This window comes from Pipistrellus kuhlii, unplaced genomic scaffold (assembly GCF_014108245.1).
Source record: "Pipistrellus kuhlii isolate mPipKuh1 unplaced genomic scaffold, mPipKuh1.p scaffold_m20_p_174, whole genome shotgun sequence".
Taxonomy (NCBI): domain Eukaryota; kingdom Metazoa; phylum Chordata; class Mammalia; order Chiroptera; family Vespertilionidae; genus Pipistrellus; species Pipistrellus kuhlii.
In genome coordinates this window covers 1-18,190 of record NW_023425487.1, presented here as the reverse complement: position 1 = coordinate 18,190, position 18,190 = coordinate 1, and the positions used below count along the sequence as shown (strand labels likewise).

Genomic DNA, 18,190 nt, shown 5'->3' with positions numbered 1-18,190 from the left:
GGTGCCTCCCTCCAGCAAGGGCTGCCGAATAAAACACAGGACACGCACTCACATTTGAATTCCAGATAAAGAATGAGTCGTTTTTAGTGAAATAAGTTCTATTTTATACTATTTTAAAATATACTGCAGGGGACATATACTAAAAAATTACCCGCTTATCTGAAATCTACATTTCACGGGCGTCTTATGTTCTGAGTATTTAGATTTACATCTGTTTTTATTCTTACACATGTATTGTATGCCAATATATAATAGTGTCTGTGCGTATGTTTTGTACATGGTGCATGCACTTTCGTTTTGTTTTTTTTTAATATATATATTTTATTGATTTTCCACAGAAAGGAAGGAAGAGGGACAGAGAGCCAGAAACGTCGATGAGAGAGACATCGATCAGCTGCCTCCTGCACACCCCCCATTGGGGATGTGCCCACAGCCAATGTACATGCCCCTGACCGGAATCGAACCTGGGACCCCCCAGTCCGCAGACCGACGCTCTATCCACTGAGCCAAACCGGTTTCGGCTCGTTTTTGTTTTGTTTGTTTTTTGCTAAATCAGGCTCCCCGCCTGCAGCGAGCCTCCCCCTCGCCGCGAGCCCCCCCCACTCGCGGTCCGATGCCCTCCAGATCCGGGGTGAACGAATTGGACGCCCACTCCGCGCGGAGAGCGAGGGGACGCGCCCGCCCTCCGCACCACGGAGCGCGCACCCGCGTGGGCGCCGGCTGCGCGGTCTCTGCTGCCCACCCTGCGCGCGGGGGCCGTGTCCTCGCGCCCCTTTGGACCGCCGGGACCTCAGTGAGGCCCGCAGGAACCTCAGCGCCCGCCGGATCCTGCGCCCAGACCCCGGCCTGACCTGGTTCTGATAGCCGAGACCGCCCGCGTTCTCCCGGTCCCTCCAGTCCCTCCCTGCGGGCGCCCTCCACACCCCCCAATTCCCCAAAGGAGCGGTAGGGGATGCGTGCACCCGCCTGCTCACGGGGCCGGCCTAGCTTGTCTCCCCGGCCGTCACCCTGGGCAAGTCCTCGTGTGCCCGCCGCCGCGCCAGCAGCCGGTGAGTGAGGCGCAGACCCGCGCGGCGGGCACCCGGCCTGGGAGCCCGGCTGGCGCGCGGCTCCACGGGCGACACTGGCGCGAGGGTCCGCGCAGCCTCGGCGCGGAGAGCGGGACCGGGCGCCCGAGCCCAGCGGGCAGCGCACGGCAGGTGCGGGCCGCCGTGGCCGCTCCGAAAGCGCCCACGTGCGGCCGCGGCCCCGGGCAGCCGTGGCCCCGGCGCCCTGAGCGCGGAGAGCAGATCCCTGCGCGGGACGCGCGCGTTGTCGTGGACACGCGGGCGCCCCTGTGCCAGCGCCGCAAGGACACGGCGCCCCGGCGGAGGCGGAGGCCGAGAGGGAGCCGGCGCGGGGCGGCCTGGAGCGTTTGTGTCTCCAGTTCCCCGCAGGTTCTGGACCACACCTCCCCCCGAGGGCGCGGGCCTGGGCGGGGAGCCCTGCCCCGAGGGTCCCGGCGGGTTCGCAAGGCCGCGCGGCCGGCGTGGCCCTGACCTCCGTTCGTTGGGCGGTGTTTGGGGGGGGGGCTCCCCTCCTTGGCCGAGGACCCCGCTGGAGCCACCAGAGGAGAGCGGCTGCACCCGGTCCCCCGCCCCGCACCACGTGCCGGGCGGACACAGCCAGGAGGACACTCCGGGGACGGGGTGGTGGCCCCTCCGACAGGCGCTTCCCTGGCGGTGGGTTCCTGGCGCCCGGAGCACGGAGGAGCCAGCGCTGCAGGGTGGAGAGGGGAGGCCGGGGGCCGGGGAGAGGTCGGGGTGTAGGGGAGAGGCCGGGGCCCGGGGAGAGGCCGGGGTGGAGATGCGGGGGGACGGGAGGGGGGGGGGGACGGGGAGAGGCCGGGGTGGAGAGGAGAGGCCGGGGGCCGGGGAGACCGCGTCCGGGGAGGGAGGCAGCGGGACCCCGAGTTGGCATCCCCGCTCCCCTCGCGGCTCCCGCGTCCCTGCCCGCGCCCCAGCCGCCGGAGTCTCCCCGCAGGCGGACCCGCTCCCGGCCCTCCAACAGCCTGGGCCCGGCTCCGCGGGGGTGACACGCGCCAGCAGCGGCGGGAAGGCGGCGGGAAGGCGGCGGGAAGAGGCGAGGCGGGGCGGGGCGCACCGGGTCCCCTGCTCGGCCGGGCCAGCTGGGGGGGCGGAGCGCGCGGCACAGCCAGGCCCGGCCGTCCCGCCGCCCCGCGCTCCTCCCGCCCCGGCCCCCGAAGGCGCCCCCGCCCGCGGCCCCCATATAACCGCCTCGACGGCCGCCGCGCCTGCTCCCGCCCGAAGCGCGCCCGGTGCCCGGGAAGGAGGGACGCGGCGCGGGGCCGGGCGGCTCGGTCCGATGCTGGGGGCCCCGCCGGCACCAGGTAGGCAGCGCGGGGCAGCTAGTCGGCGGGGACGAGCGGGGTCGGCGGGGGTTCAGCTCTCCGAGCAGGAGCGGAGAGTGGGCAGAGAGACCCGCACACACGGGAGAAGGGGCGGCGTGGGGTCTCCCTCGGGGTCTCGACTCAGAGACAGGAGCCGCCGGCATCCAGGCGGGGGGAGAGGCGGGGGAGGCCCCCAGCGGTGTGGGGAGTGGGGGGGCCTCTTAGGGGCAGGAGCTGGGGTGCCCGGATGGCCTCCCTCCTACGAGCCCCTCCTCACCTGGGCTTCCAAGCCCTCCTGCTAACCCTCCCCCAGCTTCCAGGGAGGTTGGGAATGTGTTCCTGGAGAGGCCCGAACTCCTGCCTGCCCCTCACTCTGCACCCCTCACTCTGCACCCCCCTCTCTGCACCCCTCACTCTGCACCCCTCACTCTGCACCCCCCTCTCTGCACCCCCCTCTCTGCACCCCTCACTCTGCACCCCTCACTCTGCACCCTCACTCTGCACCCCCTCTCTGCACCCCTCACTCTGCACCCCTCACTCTGCACCCCCCTCTCTGCACCCCCCACTCTGCAACCCCTCACTCTGCACCCCTCACTCTGCACCCCCCTCTCTGCACCCCTCACTCTGCACCCCTCACTCTGCACCCCCCTCTCTGCACCCCCCTCTCTGCACCCCCCTCTCTGCACCCCTCACTCTGCACCCCTCACTCTGCACCCCCCTCTCTGCACCCCCCTCTCTGCACCCCTCACTCTGCACCCCCCTCTCTGCACCCCTCACTCTGCACCCTCCTCTCTGCACCCCTCACTCTGCACCCCCCTCTCTGCACCCCCCTCTCTGCACCCCTCACTCTGCACCCCTCACTCTGCACCCCTCACTCTGCACCCCCCTCTCTGCACCCCTCACTCTGCACCCCTCACTCTGCACCCCCCTCTCTGCACCCCTCACTCTGCACCCCTCACTCTGCACCCCCCTCTCTGCACCCCTCACTCTGCACCCCTCACTCTGCACCCCCCTCTCTGCACCCCTCACTCTGCACCCCCCTCTCTGCACCCCTCACTCTGCACCCCCCTCTTGCACCCCTCACTCTGCACCCCTCACTCTGCACCCCTCACTCTGCACCCCCCTCTCTGCACCCCTCACTCTGCACCCCTCACTCTGCACCCCTCACTCTGCACCCCTCACTCTGCACCCCCCTCTCTGCACCCCTCACTCTGCACCCCCCTCTCTGCACCCCTCACTCTGCACCCCTCACTCTGCACCCCCTCTCTGCACCCCCCTCTCTGCACCCCCCTCTCTGCACCCCTCACTCTGTGCTGATGTGGATGCAGGCCTTAGCCGCCAACCCCAGGCGCTCTCAGCGGGAACGGTGATGGCTAAGCTGCATCCGCGCCTGTTACTAAGGAGATGGTTCCGAAGGCTCTGGCTGGCCTGGGGGGCCCGGCTGGGGTGCCGCCTGTTGCTGAGTCTGTGAGAGGACAGGCGGGCCTGGCAGGAGACAGACGCCCCGGTTCCCGCCTCCCTTCGCTCCCGGCACCCCGGGCCCCACAGCCATGGTCCCGCAGCCTTTAAACCCCGGGGGTGGGAGGGGAGCTATTATCGCGCCCACCCTGCCGTCTGTCTGGTCCCTGAGCGGAGCCGCACGCCGTGTGCGCTTGTGCACACACACAGACGGGGGGTGCAGACCGCTGTCAGCCAGCGCGGGGCGGGAACCGGGTGGATCATCGTCTGACCAGAGGCCGCTGGGTCCCAGGGGACTGTGGCTGCCGGTGAGGCACCTGCTGTGTGGAGGCCTCAGCCGGCTGGCAGCGTGGCGGGCGGGTTTGCTGTCACGGCGTGTGGAGCTTTACGATTGGCTTGGGGGAGGGTGGGTCTGGTAAGCGGAAACAAAGCCTGTCGCCCCCCCCCCGCCCCCCCCCCCCCCCCCCCCCCCGTGTGTACAGCAGCCCAGCCGCCCGTCTGCTGGTCTGTTCCGGGCAGCGTAGGAACGCACCGCACCTCACCGCCCGAGAACAAAGGGCAGCCTGTTGGCAGCACTGCACGCGGAGTGTGCGTGCAAGTGCAAAACGAAAGCCGGGGAGCGGAGCCGTAACGGGGGCCTCCAGAGGCGGCTCATCGTAGGCCTGGCGCCCTGGCCGGGTGGCTCAGTGGGTGGAGCGTCAATCTCGGTCCATGTTGGGGGTGGGGTGTAGGGAGGGTGCCTCAGGTTAGCATTTATTCATAGAGGATGCCCCACCCACATCCAAGAACGGACTTATAACATCGAACACGTGCAGGCAGCTCAGCTAAAACAGAGACAGAAAGGAGAGACCCAGGACTTGGGGGAGAGACAAACACCCCGGAACCTGGCGGGTACAGGCCCTGCTGCAGCCACGTTCACGGGAGATGGCCACCCCCCCGGGGGACCGGTTCCTGGGGGTGCAGGAAGCCGTGCTCCTCTGGGTGGGAGGCAGCTTCCACTCACCGTTCACCGGGTCCCAGGGCGTGGGCCACCCAGGCAGCTCCCCGGCAGGTGGGGGTGCGAGGGACTTGGGTTTCAACAGACCAGAAGCTTTCATCCACGTGCCTGCTGCTGGCAGCCCCGTGCAGGGGCGGACGCGCCTCCATTCTCCGGCCCAGGCAGGAACGCCAGTCAGTGTGGTGCCACGTGTCCTTTCCTTTCTCTTTTAAAAAATATATTTTATTGATTTTTTACAGAGAGGAAGGGAGAGGGAGAAAGAGTTAGAAACATCAATGAGAGAGAGAAACATCAATCAGCTGCCTCCTGCACACCCCCTACTGGGGATGTGCCCTCAACCAAGGTATATGCTCCTCACTGGAATGGAACCCGGGACCCTTCAGTCCGCAGGCTGACGACGCTCTATCCACTGAGCCACACCGGTTAGGGCCAGCATGTTGTTTTCTGTGCCTTGGCCCCTGTTGCAGAAAGGAAACAAGACGCAGAGATAGTGGCTCCCTTGCCCCGGGCTCCCCAGTCGCCCTGAGGGTGCCTCTGTCTGCGGGAGGCAAACTTATTGCCCCGCCCCGTTTGACCCCCTCCGTGTCCTGCCCAGAATACACGCCTGCAGCCTGCAGCCAGCAGCATCCGTGGGTGTCACCGAAACGCACAGCGCCTTCTTGTAGTTTGCCTTCTCAGTTACCGGGTCGCCGGGAACTCCTTTCCCGGCGTGTGACGCCGAGGAGCGTGGGCTGGGTCACAGAGAGGGCCCTGTGCTCAGAGCTTCCAGGTCAGGCCAGCTCCGCCGGAAGTCAGCTCCGAGGCAGGCCCAGCATCAGGAGCCTCCGCCAGCCCTCCCTGTCCACCCTCCGGCCAGCGTACCACTGCAGAGCAGACGTTTGCTCGTCAAAAAGGAATTCTTTTGCCTTGGCCTGTGTTGCTCAGTGGTTAGAGGAGCGGCCAGAGCACTGAAGGGTGGAGGGTTCGATTCCCAGTCTAGGTTGGGTACTGGGTTACAGGTTCAATCCCAGGCCCTCAGTCAGGGCACGTGGGGGAGGCAACCCACTGATGTGTCTCTTTCACCTTGATGTTTCCCTGCCTCTCCCCCTCCTTCCCTTCTCTTTAAAAATCAATGGGAAAATGTCCTCGGGTGAGGATGAATAATGACAACAGAAAAAGCGTTTTCTTTTCCTGGGTACACGCCCCCAAATCAGAGACCCCAGAGAAAAGCAACCAAACGACTGTTTATGGACCGCCTCGGGCGGCTGACACCAGCCAGGGGCGCTGTGAGGGTGCAGCTGAGCCTCGGAGCAGAGGCCTGAGTGCACCCACACTTCGGGCTGGAGGCCGGGGCTCCCACGGGTGACCAGCGCCCAAGTTTGCACACTGCGGGAGCACAGCCCGGACTCCGAGCTGCTGGGCCCCCTCTGCCCCCCGAGTTCCGGTGCAGGGCTAGTGACAGAGGAGTTCATGGGTGCCTCTTCTTCTCCTCCTCCCCCTCCACCCCCTCCTCCTCCCCCTCCTCCTCCTCCTCCTCCCCCTCCTCCTTCTCCTCCTCCTCCTCCTCCTCCTCCTCCTCCTCCTCCTTCTTCGTCATCCTCCCTAGAGGTGTTTCCCATTGATTTTAGAGAGAGGGGAAGAGACAGGGGGAAATGGAGAGAAACATCAATGTGAGAGAAGCATATCGACTGGTTGCCTCCTGCACACGCCCGACCAGGGCCAGGCCAGGGAGGACCCTGCAACCCAAATATGTGCCCTTTACGAGATTCGAACCCAGGACTCTTTGGTTCTATATGCCGATGCTCTATCCACTGAGCCACACCAGCTAGGGCCATGGGTCCCTCTTCTGATGGACTTGGTGTAGACCTGTGTGCCTGGGAGCTCACTCCCCCTCACAGGAAGGCACAGACCATGTGACTGTGCCGAGAAGCACGGAGGACACAACAAGGTCAAGTGCAGGGTCCGGCAGCCGCCCCTGCCCACTATCCCTGGGGCGGAGTGCGCAGCTGGCGGGGGGGAGCTCTGGCGGGTGGGCCAGGTCCTGACTCCATGGCCAAGTCCCCATCTCTTCCCCTGGGGGGGGCACAGCTCCTCCTCCTGGGAGTAGCCATTGGGGTCACACCTGAGAACCCCGAGGGCAGACCCACAAAGGCTGGTCCAGCCCCTTTCCCACCGGCAGGACCCAGGGCGTGGGCATCGCCAATGCCCCGGTGCAGGGCAGCCTGAGCCCGCTCTCCTGCCACCCTGCTCCGTGTGGCTGCGCTGGGGAAGGACCTGTCCCTGGCGGCCAGCCCGGTGCCAGCTGGTGAATCGCCCAGAGACCAGAATGGGAGGTGCAGGGAGGAGGCTGGGCGCTAATTGCTCACCTGCTGCCAGGCCCTAGGAGGCTGTGGGGGGGCAGGTATCAGGGAGCCTCTGGCTAATTGAATGGTGGCTGCTCCTGGGCGAGGGGAGGGGCACCTGAGCTGGCCCACCCCACCTGCACCCTCCTCCTCCCACATCCTCCCTCCTCTTCCCTCCTCCTTCCACCTGCTCCCTCCTCCTTCCACCTCCTCCCTTCTCCCACCTCCTCCCTCCTCCTCCCTCCTCCTTCCACCTCCTCTCTCCTCCTCCCACCTCCTCCCTCCTCCTCCCACCTCCTTCCACCTCCTCCCACCTGCTCCCTCTTCCTCCCACCTCCTTCCATCTCCTTCCACCTCCTCCCTCCTCCTCCCACCTCCTCCCTCCCCCTCCCACCTCCTCCCTCCTCCTCCCTCCTCCTTCCACCTTCTCCCACCTGCTCCCTCCTCCTCCCACCTGCTCCCTCCTCCTCCCACCTCCTTCCATCTCCTCCCACCTCCTTCCATCTCCTCCCACCTCCTCCCTCCTCCTCCCTCCTCCCCCCTCCTCCCTCCTCCCCCCTCCTCCCTCCTCCCTCCACCTGCTCCCTCCTCCTTCCACCTGCTCCCTCCTCTCACCTCCTTCCACCTCCTCCCTCCTCCTGGGCCTTCGGAGGGGATGCCCGGCCACGTTCTCTCTCAGGCTGAAACACACGGGAAATGCCTGGGGTTCTCTTTTGCCGCCTCCTGGCCTCAGGCCCCCCCCCCCGCCCTGCAGTGATGGGGGACGGCTTGAAGGGTCTCGGGGGCCACAGAGAGGCCCTGGCTGCCCTCGGGGCTCCAGGAGGGACCCTGTGTGAGGTCTGCTGTCCTGCTTCCTGGCTGCCTGTCCCTGTGCTCTCAGTCACTGACTGGGTCACCTGCAAGTTCAACAGCTGGAGGGGGGGCACTGTCAGCGGTAACGGGGAGGAGGCCGCCTGGGGCTTCAACAAGCTGTGGCTTTGGCTGTGGCCGTGGCCGTGATGGGATGACAGCCGCCCCTCTCCCTCTTCCTCTCCTCTGCTTCCCGCCTCGGAACCAGCCAGGCCTGCGGACATCTCCTGTGGGTTTTCCCGCGGGAGGAGGGCGTGCTCCGACCTGCTCCGGCTCGTTCTGCCGAGCTGCCGGTTAATTACGGCGGTAACGAGGGGGCTCCGGTGGGGAGCGCGTCCTGGAGCTGTGAGTGCGGGAGCCGGCCGCGTGGCCGCTAATTGGATTAACGCGGAGCGTGAATCAGCCCAGGCTGCACACGGAGCCCGAGGTCGGCGCCGTCCCCGGAGCTCGGCCTCATCAACACCCCCCCCCCCCCCCCCCACCCCCGTGTGAGGGCGGTTTTCATCCTCATCTGAGGATGTTTTTCCATCAGTTTTCAGAGTGGGAGAGAGGGAAGGAGAGAGAAACATGGGTGTGAGAGAAGCACATCTATGGGCTGCCTCCTACACAAGCCGGACCAGTGCCCTTGACTGGAATCCAACCAGGAACCCTTTGGTCCGCAGGCCCGCCTCTACCCACTGAGCCACACCAGCCAGGGCCGTGAGAGATTTGAGAGGAGGAGCCGGGCTTCTCAGGAAATTAGCAGGAAGCCGCGTACGCAAAGCGCCTCTGAGCTGGACGGCTGGGCTGGGGTCCCCGAGGCCCCGTTCCGTGTGGTTGAAACTTCCATGGCGTTTACCGTGGACAAACCCGCTCTCCTGGGCTTGCTGACAGTGGGGCTCCTGGGGGAGGGAGCGGGGCCCGGGGGTGATGGGGATGACACCTGCTTTGCTGTCTGAACCTTCTGACATTTGTGCTGGTCAGTGCCACCCCATCGAAGGAAGTCTTAGGGATGTTTCTCTCTCCCTGCTTTCCCTCCTCTCTAAAAACCCACGGAAAATGCTCTCGGTGAGGATTAACACAAAGGACAGTAGCTAGTCCCAGAACCCTGCACTTTATGACACGCCCCCCGGGGCCTGATGGAAACACTCTGACAGCGCTCCCCCCCCCCACCCGCGGGCCTTCGCGTGAAACGGGCCACCATGAAGAGCCTCCGAAGGAGAGCACTCGCCTCTCTGAGCTTTTCGGGGTTTCGGGTTTCAGAAAAGGGAGGCGGAGCTGAGTGGGAGGTGGCCGCAGGGTCCTCCCCCGGCCGTCCTGGGGGCCCGGGGCCATCAGCCTCGCCCTCAGTGCCCTGGCACCCGGCAGCGAGTGGGGGCAGGGCTCCCCAGAGAGCAAGGCTACTCGAAGGCTGGAGCAGGAGGTCGCCCAGAGCTCCCTTTGCTGGGGACCAGGGGCGGGGCCTTGGGAAACCGCGGGGGCTGAGGTCCATCCCAGCAGGCACTGGAAGTGGCCGGTGTGAGGCCAGGCCAGGGCCTGGGACCCAGGTCGCCTGGCGGTGCCCAGAGTGTGTCCGGCGGGCGGAAGCAGCTGCGCCGTTTCGCAGCTGCGGGTGCCGGGGAAGTTGCCCAGTGCCGGGCCTCGGCGATCTCACCTGTGAAATGGGAGGAGTGCTTCTCACCGGGCAGATGGCCGCACAACGGGTGCGCGGGAGCCGCTAAAAACGGTGCCGACACAGAGTAAGCAGGCGGAGGGGAGGGCGTGAACGATTCGCTGTGTCCCTGAAGCTATGTCTGGGGTTCACTCACAGGCACACTTTCAGGGACTCGTCCTGGTTATTGGGGGGCTGCTGGTAAAGGCCGAGGAGTGGGGGGAACAGAGGCCGGGGTGGCAGTGAGAGGTGCGACGGCTTCCCCTGCCCCCGCCCTCGGCTGAGCCAGAAAGACCTCTGACCTCCAAGCGGCGCCCTGAGCTGCTGGCAAGCATGGGGCCCTCCGGAGCCCCCCCAGCCTCTCGGTGCGCCTCGTCCCCAGGCCCACGGCGGCGCCCCTCCATCTGCACCCCAGCGGGAAGCAGGGCTGCTGCTGAGAGGCCCCGGGGTGGTCAGGGACCCGCACAGATCCTGGCACCCCCATGTGCTCATGGACACGTGTGTGCCCATGCAAGCCTGTGTGTGCGTGCGTGTGCATGCCTGTGTGGGCTTGTGCACATGTGTGCACATGGAACGAAGACAGGTGCATGCCCGCAGTGTCCTGGGGGCGTGGCGGTGAGCGCTGACCAGGCGAGGCCCCGAGGCCAGGAGCCCTGCTCCGAGTGGCGGACGGGACCCTCTGTGGGGGGTGCCCGGGCTGCGGGCAGTCGGAGCTGGGGCTGGAGAGAGGTGCGTGGCACCTTCTCTCTACTCCTCCGTGTGCGGGAGCTTCTGGAGTGAGGAGCAGAAAAAGGCATGCAAACCAGAGAGGGGGCCACAGCTCCCCCCGCTGCCCGGCCTCCACTCGGCTCCCGCCGGCAGGGGCGCCACGCGGAGGGCATGGCGTCCGCGCCCCGCACAGCCGGCGCCGGCCCCAGGGCTCCGGGCCACGCTCCGCCCCGCCTGCCCCAGACGCCAGGCCACACGACTCCAATGTCATCACCTAGGCTACGGGACGCTGCACCACGGCCTGCCCAGCCACCAGCAAGCAGCGGCGCGCCTGCGGCCCCTGCAGACCCTCCGGCCAGCCCGTCAAGGTAGGCGTGGGTGCGCCGCCCGGCCGGCCCCCTCCAGGCTCAGGCTGAGGTCTGTCACCACCCCCCTGGGGCCACCCAGGGTGCGGAGCCCTCCCCACATGGCTGCACCCGGTGCCCCATGGAGGCCGCCCTGGGCCGGCGGCAGAGGGGCAGTCCCCGATGGGGCTTTGATGACGGGGACCAGCCCCTTCTTGGTGGCTGTTTGGGGAGCCACCTGCCCCCACGGGGGCTGACGGGCACCAGGCACGGTCCTGGGCAGGGTGCCACGTGGGCGGGCAGAGCTGGCCCTCGGGCCCTCTGGGAGCTCTCGCTACTTCCTGTCCAGCGGGGACCGAAGGGTGCCCAGGCTGACAGGCCCCGGGGTGTGCCGGCTGGGGGACTGCTCCTGCTGACGGGGCGGGACTCCCGTGGTGGGGCATGTGCTGTGAGGGACGCGGGGGGTGCGTGTGCGTGTCTGTGCGCATGTGTGAGAGGGACGGCGGGAAGCTGCCTGTCCGGCCCCCGGCCCTGCGGGAGCCGCGGGAGGGCCGGAGGGAGCCGGTGGTGGGGAAGTGACTGAGCTCAGGCGTGCAGGTGGCCCAGCCGCCACGGGGCCGCCCCGCCTCACGCCGCCAACGAGCCCGGGGACCCCGCTGGGTGCTTCGGCCCAGATCAGTGGTCGGCAAACTGCGGCTCGAGAGCCACATGCGGCTCTTTGGCCCCTTGAGCGTGGCTCTTCCGCAAAAGACCACGGCCTGGGCGAGTCTATGTTGAAGAAGTGGCGTTAGAAGAAGTTTCAGTTTAAACAATGTGGCTCTCCGAAGAGATGTCCATCGTTGTGCTGTTGATATCTGGCTCTGCTGACTAATGCGTTTGCTGACTGCCAGCCTAGATCAGCGCTGTGTGATCGGGTGCCTTCCCCATCCCACAGACCGGAGGCCAGAGGCCCCGCCAAGCACACAGCTGCCGGGGGCTCCAGGCGCCCCAGCCTGTGGCTGGCTGGAGGCCTTAACTCAGCCAACGGGCGCCAACTTGCAAGGGGTCCTCATCCCTCTGCCCCCACATCCCCGTCCATCCTCTCGGTCCACGTTCCCGTCACTCGCATCCGCCAAGGCCGCCCCCTCGGCTCACAGGCCCACGATGTGCCCCTGGGGGGCCTCCAGAAAACCCCTCTGGTCCCTCTGGGAGCCGAGCCCCCAGCTGGCCCCCGTGGCCCACGGAGCAGAGCCCGAGCTTGGCGGGTCCGGGCCCCTCTAACCCTCTACCCCCTCTCAGCCCCTCACCCCACCCCCTACGCTTCCTGCCGCCCTCAGCTGCGGGCTGTCGGAGCTTCTGTGAGCACAGCAGGCCTCCTCCCTGGGTGACATGGAGGGCTGATATCAATACGTGAGCCCGGCCGGCATGGCGCAGTGGTGAGCGTCCACCTATGAACATGGAGGTCACGGTTCAATTCTGGTCAAGGGCGCAGGCCTGGGGGCGTGCAGGAGGCAGCCTATCCATGATTCTCTCTCATCATGGATGTTTCTCTTCCTCTCCCTTCCTCTCTGAAATCAATAAAAATATATTTAAAAAGATAAATTCGCACTGGCTCCCGTGGCTATGTGGCTGGGTGCAGGAGGAGGGGCAGGCAGAGGGGGCGCCACCCTGGCCCCCTGTCCGAGGAGGAGGCCCCTGGCCTTTCATTCGGGAACCCAGGCCCAGCCGTGCCCCAAGGGCAAGGGCCACGGCTTCTGGGGGCAGCCGGGCACCCAGGTTCTCAGCACCCAGGGCCCAGGGCCGGCTCGGGGCGCCCTGGCGCAATTAGGGAAGATGGCGTTGCACTGCCCCCCCCCTCCAGTCGCCCGGCCGGGGCTTCTGGGTGCTGGGCCTCCTGCAGGCCCTCGAGGCAGGGCCACAGGGCGGGGAGGGGGCCCAGGACGGCGCGGCCCCTGTGATGGCCCGGCTCCCTCTACTGCAGGTTCCGGTCAGGTTCCGGCTCGGGCTGGGCAGCTCTGCCTGAGCTGGGGACCCCGGCTGCGCCCCGCTGCTGGCTCAACGCCAGACAACGCCGAGCGGCCGGCGGTGTGGCGCCACAGGGTGGATTGTTTGGGGGTTGGGGCCGTGGTAGAGTTTTGGGGGGGTCTTTCCTCTGATGGACTGAAAGGAGCTGCCCTCCCTGAAACCTGGGGTCCTGACGGCCAGAGGGAGGGTGTGCGCAGGGTCCTAGGGGGTGCGGGCAGCGGAGCCCCTGCCCCTGAGGTCAGAGGGGCGATGGGCAGAGCGGGTCGAGGCGCCGTCCCCATGGGTGGTGTCTCTTTGGGGCCCTGGGCAGGGACAGGCAGATGGGGACCGGAAGCAGGAAGCCATGGATCCTGCCCCCCGGCCCCCAGGCCACACAGCGGAAGGTGGTGGTGGTGGAGCCAGCGGGCGTCCTGACTCACAGAGGACAGTGCTCCCTCCAGAGGCAGGGCCTGGCGGGGCCTGGAGGAGGGGGTGGGAGGGGGTGAGCACCCCTCAGGGGAGGCGCTGAGCTGTGGCTCTGGGAGCTGGGGCCCAGGCTGCGCGCTGCGGGCTGCGCCCAGGACAGCCCTGAGTCACAGAGAGGTGCTGGGGATCCCTTGGGGCGAAGGGGGTGGGAGAGGCAGAAGCGCCCTGTGTGCGGGTGGGGCAGGGGCAGGGGCAGGGGCAGGGCTGGGCCTGGGAGCAGAGGAGGCAGAGGGGTGACCCCAGCGAGGGAGCCAGGTGCTCAGACCTTAGGACCTGCTTCCAGACTGAGGCTGCCCCTGCGGGGAAAGGAGAGGAGGGGAAGGGGAGAGGGGATGGAGGGGAGGGAGGAGGAGGAGAGGGAGGGGAGGGAAAGGGGAGGAAAGGGGAGGAAAAGGGAGGGGAGGGGAAGGAAAGGGGAGGGGAGGGGAAGGGAGGGAAAGGAGGGAAGGGGAGGGGAGGGGGAGAGACCGGAGAGGGAGAGAGAAATAGAGATAGAGAGAGAGGGGGGGGGGAGCCGAAGGGAGGGAGAGAGAGAGAGAGAGAGGAACATCCGTGATGAGAGAGAAGCATGGCTCGGCTGCCTCCTGCACACCCTCTACGAGAGTTCAAGCCCACAACCTGAGCCTGTGCCCTGACCGGGATACTCGACCCCTGAGCCACGCCGGCCGGGCCCCAGGCTCCGGCTTTTCCAAGTTAAAGCGAGTTCACTGAGCGGAGGTCACAGGAGAGAGCACCCTCTGCGGGGCCCCATCAGGGCCATGCGGCACCGCCTCGGTCCGTTCCAGAACGTCGTCCTCAGCCCACAGGAGGCCCCACCCACAAGCAGCCCCTCCCCATCTCCCTGTCCCAGCCCCCGGCAGCCTCCGGCCCTCCGCGCCCACGCTGTGCCCGTCCTGGGCGGCAGCGGCCGGGGAGGCTGGGCCACACGGCAGGGCGTCTGGCTCCTCCCTGAGCCGCATCGACCGCGTGGGTGCGGGCGCTCGTTCCCCTGGGTGGCCGAGGAGGAGCCCCCACCCACCTGGTGACCCCTGGTTGCAGGTGTGGGGGCTGGGCTGTCTGAGCCGGGGGACAGGGTTGGGGGGGTGCGGGCCCACCCGCTGGGATGCTCCCTAAGCTGCTCCACTTGGGCTGGAGGGTCCAAGGCCAGACGCAGGGCCGGACCAGATGCCGGCCAGTCCCGTCTCCGCGGGCACACTCTGCCCACCCCGGAGGCTGTGCACCCCAAAGGGCCGGCCTGGGGAATGGGCGCTGCTGCCCAGCCTCCTAAGGCCCCCTCTGACCGCCCTGTGGCCCGCGCCCTGCCCCCCTCTCGGCCCCCTGGACCCAGGTCAGCTCAGTCCCCACGGGGCGACCTGCCGGCCGGAGGGGTGCCAGGCTGGCAGCTCCTGGTCCAAACCCTGTGGGTGGGGAGCCGAAGGGCTGTTGGCGTGGGGGTAGACACCGCTGAGCTCATCCCCAACTCCGAGCAGACCACGTGGCCCTCCTGCCCGGCGTGGCCTGGCGTGGCATGGGCTCCCGGGTCACGTCTCCGCTCTGGGCCTCCGGAGAGCGGCAAGGCCGGCGGCACTTCCTCGGCTGCTGTCCCCGGGCGGCCGCCCTCACCGAGCCCCGCGCTGGTCCCTGGTCCCTCCCCGGGCCCCGCCTGGTCCCTGGCGGGCTCAGGGCGCGTGGCCCTGCTCCGGGGGCTGGCCGCCGGCACGTGGCACCCTGGGGCCCTGCACAGCCTCCCGCCGGGACCGGCCGCGTGGGGACAAAGTGACAGAGCGGGGCTCGGCTCCTGTCCCAGAGGCTCAGGCAGGTCCGGGCCTGCCCGCTGGGGTGGCCAGGCTGTGGCTGCGGCACCAGGACCCAAGATCCACCGCAGCCGGGGAAGTGGGTCCTGCCCCCCCGCCTTGCCCCGCCCCACGGGGCCGAGGCCCCAGCAGAGCCGGCCTGGCCTGCCGCCTCCTCCGGGCGCGGTGGCTCCGGAGAGGCCCTGGTCAGGCACAGGCCCCACCGCCCAGCGCCTCTGGGAAGGGGACCCCCGGGTGGGACCCGCTCTGGCGGCCGTGGCCCGGCGGGATTTTGGGGTCCCGGCTGGTTCCTGTTGGGGTCTCAGGTGGACCTGCCTCTGAGGTGAAAGGTGAAAGGTCGCCAGCAGGGCTAGGCCGGCTCCTCTGGGCCCTGCAATGCTGTCCTTAGAGGCGACCTCTGTCGGAGCCGGGCCCACAGCCTGGGTGTCCGGGAGCCCCCAAGCCTGGCTCTGGGCCCTGGGCTCAGCCGGAGGCAGTAACCTGAGCGGTGTCTCCCGCCCCCGCCCCTGAGGAGACGGCGGAGGTCCGAGCCCCCGCCCGAAGGGCTGCGCCGTCCAGGGCCCCCTGCCCAGCCCCCCCGGGGTGAAGTCTGCAAGGCAGGCGCCTGCCTCCGGCCTGGAAAGGGGGAGGGGAGCACACAGGGGCCGCCCCAGCTCACTGCCCTCTCTGCCCGCAGAGGGAAGATGTCCGGGCCCCCAGCCCGCGGAGACGAGGGGACCACCTTCCAGCACCTGTGGAGCTCCCTGTGAGTGTTTCCGCCCCGCCCCCGCCCCCGGCCGGCCGGGCTGGGGTGCTGCCGGGCCTGCTCCTGGGCACCCAGCTCCAGAGTCCGGGCGCTTCCTTCTGAGCAGCCTTACAGGGTCCGGGCCAGGGGAGGCCCAGGGACAGAGCCCCCGGTGACCATGCCTCCTTGGTGTTCCCACGCCCTGGAAGGGCAGCTGGGCAGGGGAGGAGGCAGGAGGGGGAGTGGGGAGGCGGAAGGAGGGGGGAGGCTGGAGGGAGGAGGAGGGGAGGAGATGGGAGGGGAGGGGATGAGGTGGGAGGCGGGAGGGGGGGGGGGAGGGGAGAGGAGGAAGGAGGGGAGGCAGGAGGGAGGGGGACGGAGGCGAGAGGAGGGGAGGAGGTGGGAGGGGGGAGGAGAGGAGGGGGAGGGGAGGAGGGGGGAGGGAGGGGGAGGGGAAGAGGTGGGAGGTGGGAGGGGGGGAGGGGAGAGGAGGAAGGAGGGGAGGCAGGAGGAAGGGGGACGGAGGCGAGAGGAGGGGAGGAGGCAGGAGGGGGAGTGGGGAGGCGGAAGGAGGGGAGAGGCTGGAGGGAGGAGGAGGGGAGGAGATGGGAGGTGGGAGGGGAGGAGGTGGGCAGGCGGGAGGGCGAGGGGGAGGGGAGAGGAGGAAGGAGGGGAGGGCAGGAGGGAGGGGGACGAAGGCGGGAGGAGGGGAGGAGGTGGGAGGGGGGAGGAGAGGAGGGGGAGGAGGAGAGGTAGGAGGGGGAGGGGGAGGGGAGGAGGAGAGGAGGGGGGAGGGGGGAGGGCAGGAGGCAGGAGGGGGGAGGAGGCAGGAGGGGGGAGGATGCAGGAGGGGGAGGGGGAGGGGAGGAGGCGGGAGGGGGAGGGGAAAGGGAGGGGAGGTCTCAGGCAGACCCCTGGAGGCAGGGACACCCCGGGGCAGAAAAATGAGGCTCGCACCCCCGCCAAGCCTGGGCTGCTCCCGCGCAGGCCTGGGCTGTCGGGCTGAGGGCTGCTTCCTCTCCTCTCCCCAGGGAGCCGGACAGCACCTACTTTGACCTGCCCCCCGCAAGCCAGGGCCGCAGCGAGGGGGCGTGTGGCGCGGAGGCCAGCATGGACTTCCAGCTGCCGGGCATGGCTGCCCCATCCGTCATGGTGAGCGCTGCCGTCTCAGAGGAGGGGGCGGCAGTGAGTGTGGACTGTCCTGTCCTCGGAGCCTGCGGCAAAGGGAACAGGCTCCCTGCGTTCTCCGGGGGTTTGTCAGGACATTTCACTGACCAAACAGGACGTGGTCAGCTCACACAGCCTCCAGGGGCAGACATGGGCTCAGGAATGGCTGGATCCAGGTGCAGGTGTGGGCTCAGGCATGGCTGGACCCAGGTGCAGGTGTGTGCTCAGGCATGGCTGGACCCAGGTGCAGGTGTGTGCTCAGGTATGGCTGGGTCCAGGTGCAGGTGTGTGCTCAGGCATGGCTGGATCCAGGTGCAGGTGTGGGCTCAGACATGGCTAGATCCAGGTGCAGGTGTGGGCTCAGATACGGCTGGATCCAGGTGCAGGTGTGGGCTCAGATACGGCTGGATCCAGGTGCAGGTGTGGGCTCAGGTACGGCTGGATCCAGGTGCAGGTGTGGGCTCAGGTATGGCTAGATCCAGGTGCAGGTGTGGGCTCAGGTACAGCTGGATCCAGGTGCAGTTGTGGGCTCAGGCATGGCTGGATCCAGGTGCAGGTGTGGGCTCAGGTATGGCTGAATCCAGGTGCAAGCCCTACCAGCACCGCTGTCTCCATGGGGAGGACCCCTCTTGGCCCTGAGTCCCGCAGGCTTGCCTCTCATTGGTCTGCTCGTGGTCTTGTGCCCGCCCTAAGCCATCCCGCTGCCTCTGCTCGGCCTGGGTCCCTGGAACGGGTCAGGATGGGTGATGTGCGTGGGCTCCACCCACACGGGACTGAGCTGTGGGAGGTGGGGAGGGCGTGGCTGGGCTGCAGGGGCCACGGGGCCACGCCGCCGGCTGCAGTGAGGGAGGTCCCGCCAGCCGGAGTCCCGGCAGCAGGAGGGCGGGGCGGCAGCCGCAGGGTGGTGGCGTGCCTCCGCCGCCTCTCCGGCCCCCGTTGCCAGGAGGGTGGCAGGCAGTGAGGCCCGGCCCGGGAGGCCCAGGGCACCTGCTGTCCTAAGAGTCCCTGAGGCGGTTTCCTGCTGACAGCCCCTCTGGGCGCGGGTCCGCTCCGTCCTGCCCACAGGCTGGCTGCCCGGGCTCCTCGGGGGGCCCGCGGGGGCACTGTGCTCAGAGCGTGAGGGGAGCGCCTGCCCCGGGCCCAGGCTGCCCTGGCGGCTGGCCTCCCCCACCAGCCGAGCGTGTCTCTGGCCCAGGGCCTGGGCCCAGGAGCGGGCAGAGCTGGGAAGTCCGGAGGCCGGGAGGGCCCTGGGCCTGGCCCCTCCCTGCAGCCCCCTCTCCAGAAGCGGGGACCCCTCCCTGCGGCACCCCCACCTGTGGCACTGGGCACTGGGTGAAGGAG

General features: G+C 68.1%; 1 protein-coding gene across 1 annotated transcript; it reads left to right on the top strand.

Moving 5' to 3' along the window:
• Positions 1–15,641: 15,641 nt before the first annotated feature.
• On the top strand, positions 15,642–16,934 carry LOC123652518 (tumor protein p73-like; the record flags this gene model as incomplete). Its single annotated transcript, XM_045582916.1, has 2 exons — positions 15,642–15,703; positions 16,714–16,934. Coding segments are annotated over exons 1-2 (283 nt in total), but the record flags the coding sequence as incomplete, so codon positions are not given.
• Between the last annotated feature and the right edge of the window lie 1,256 nt (positions 16,935–18,190).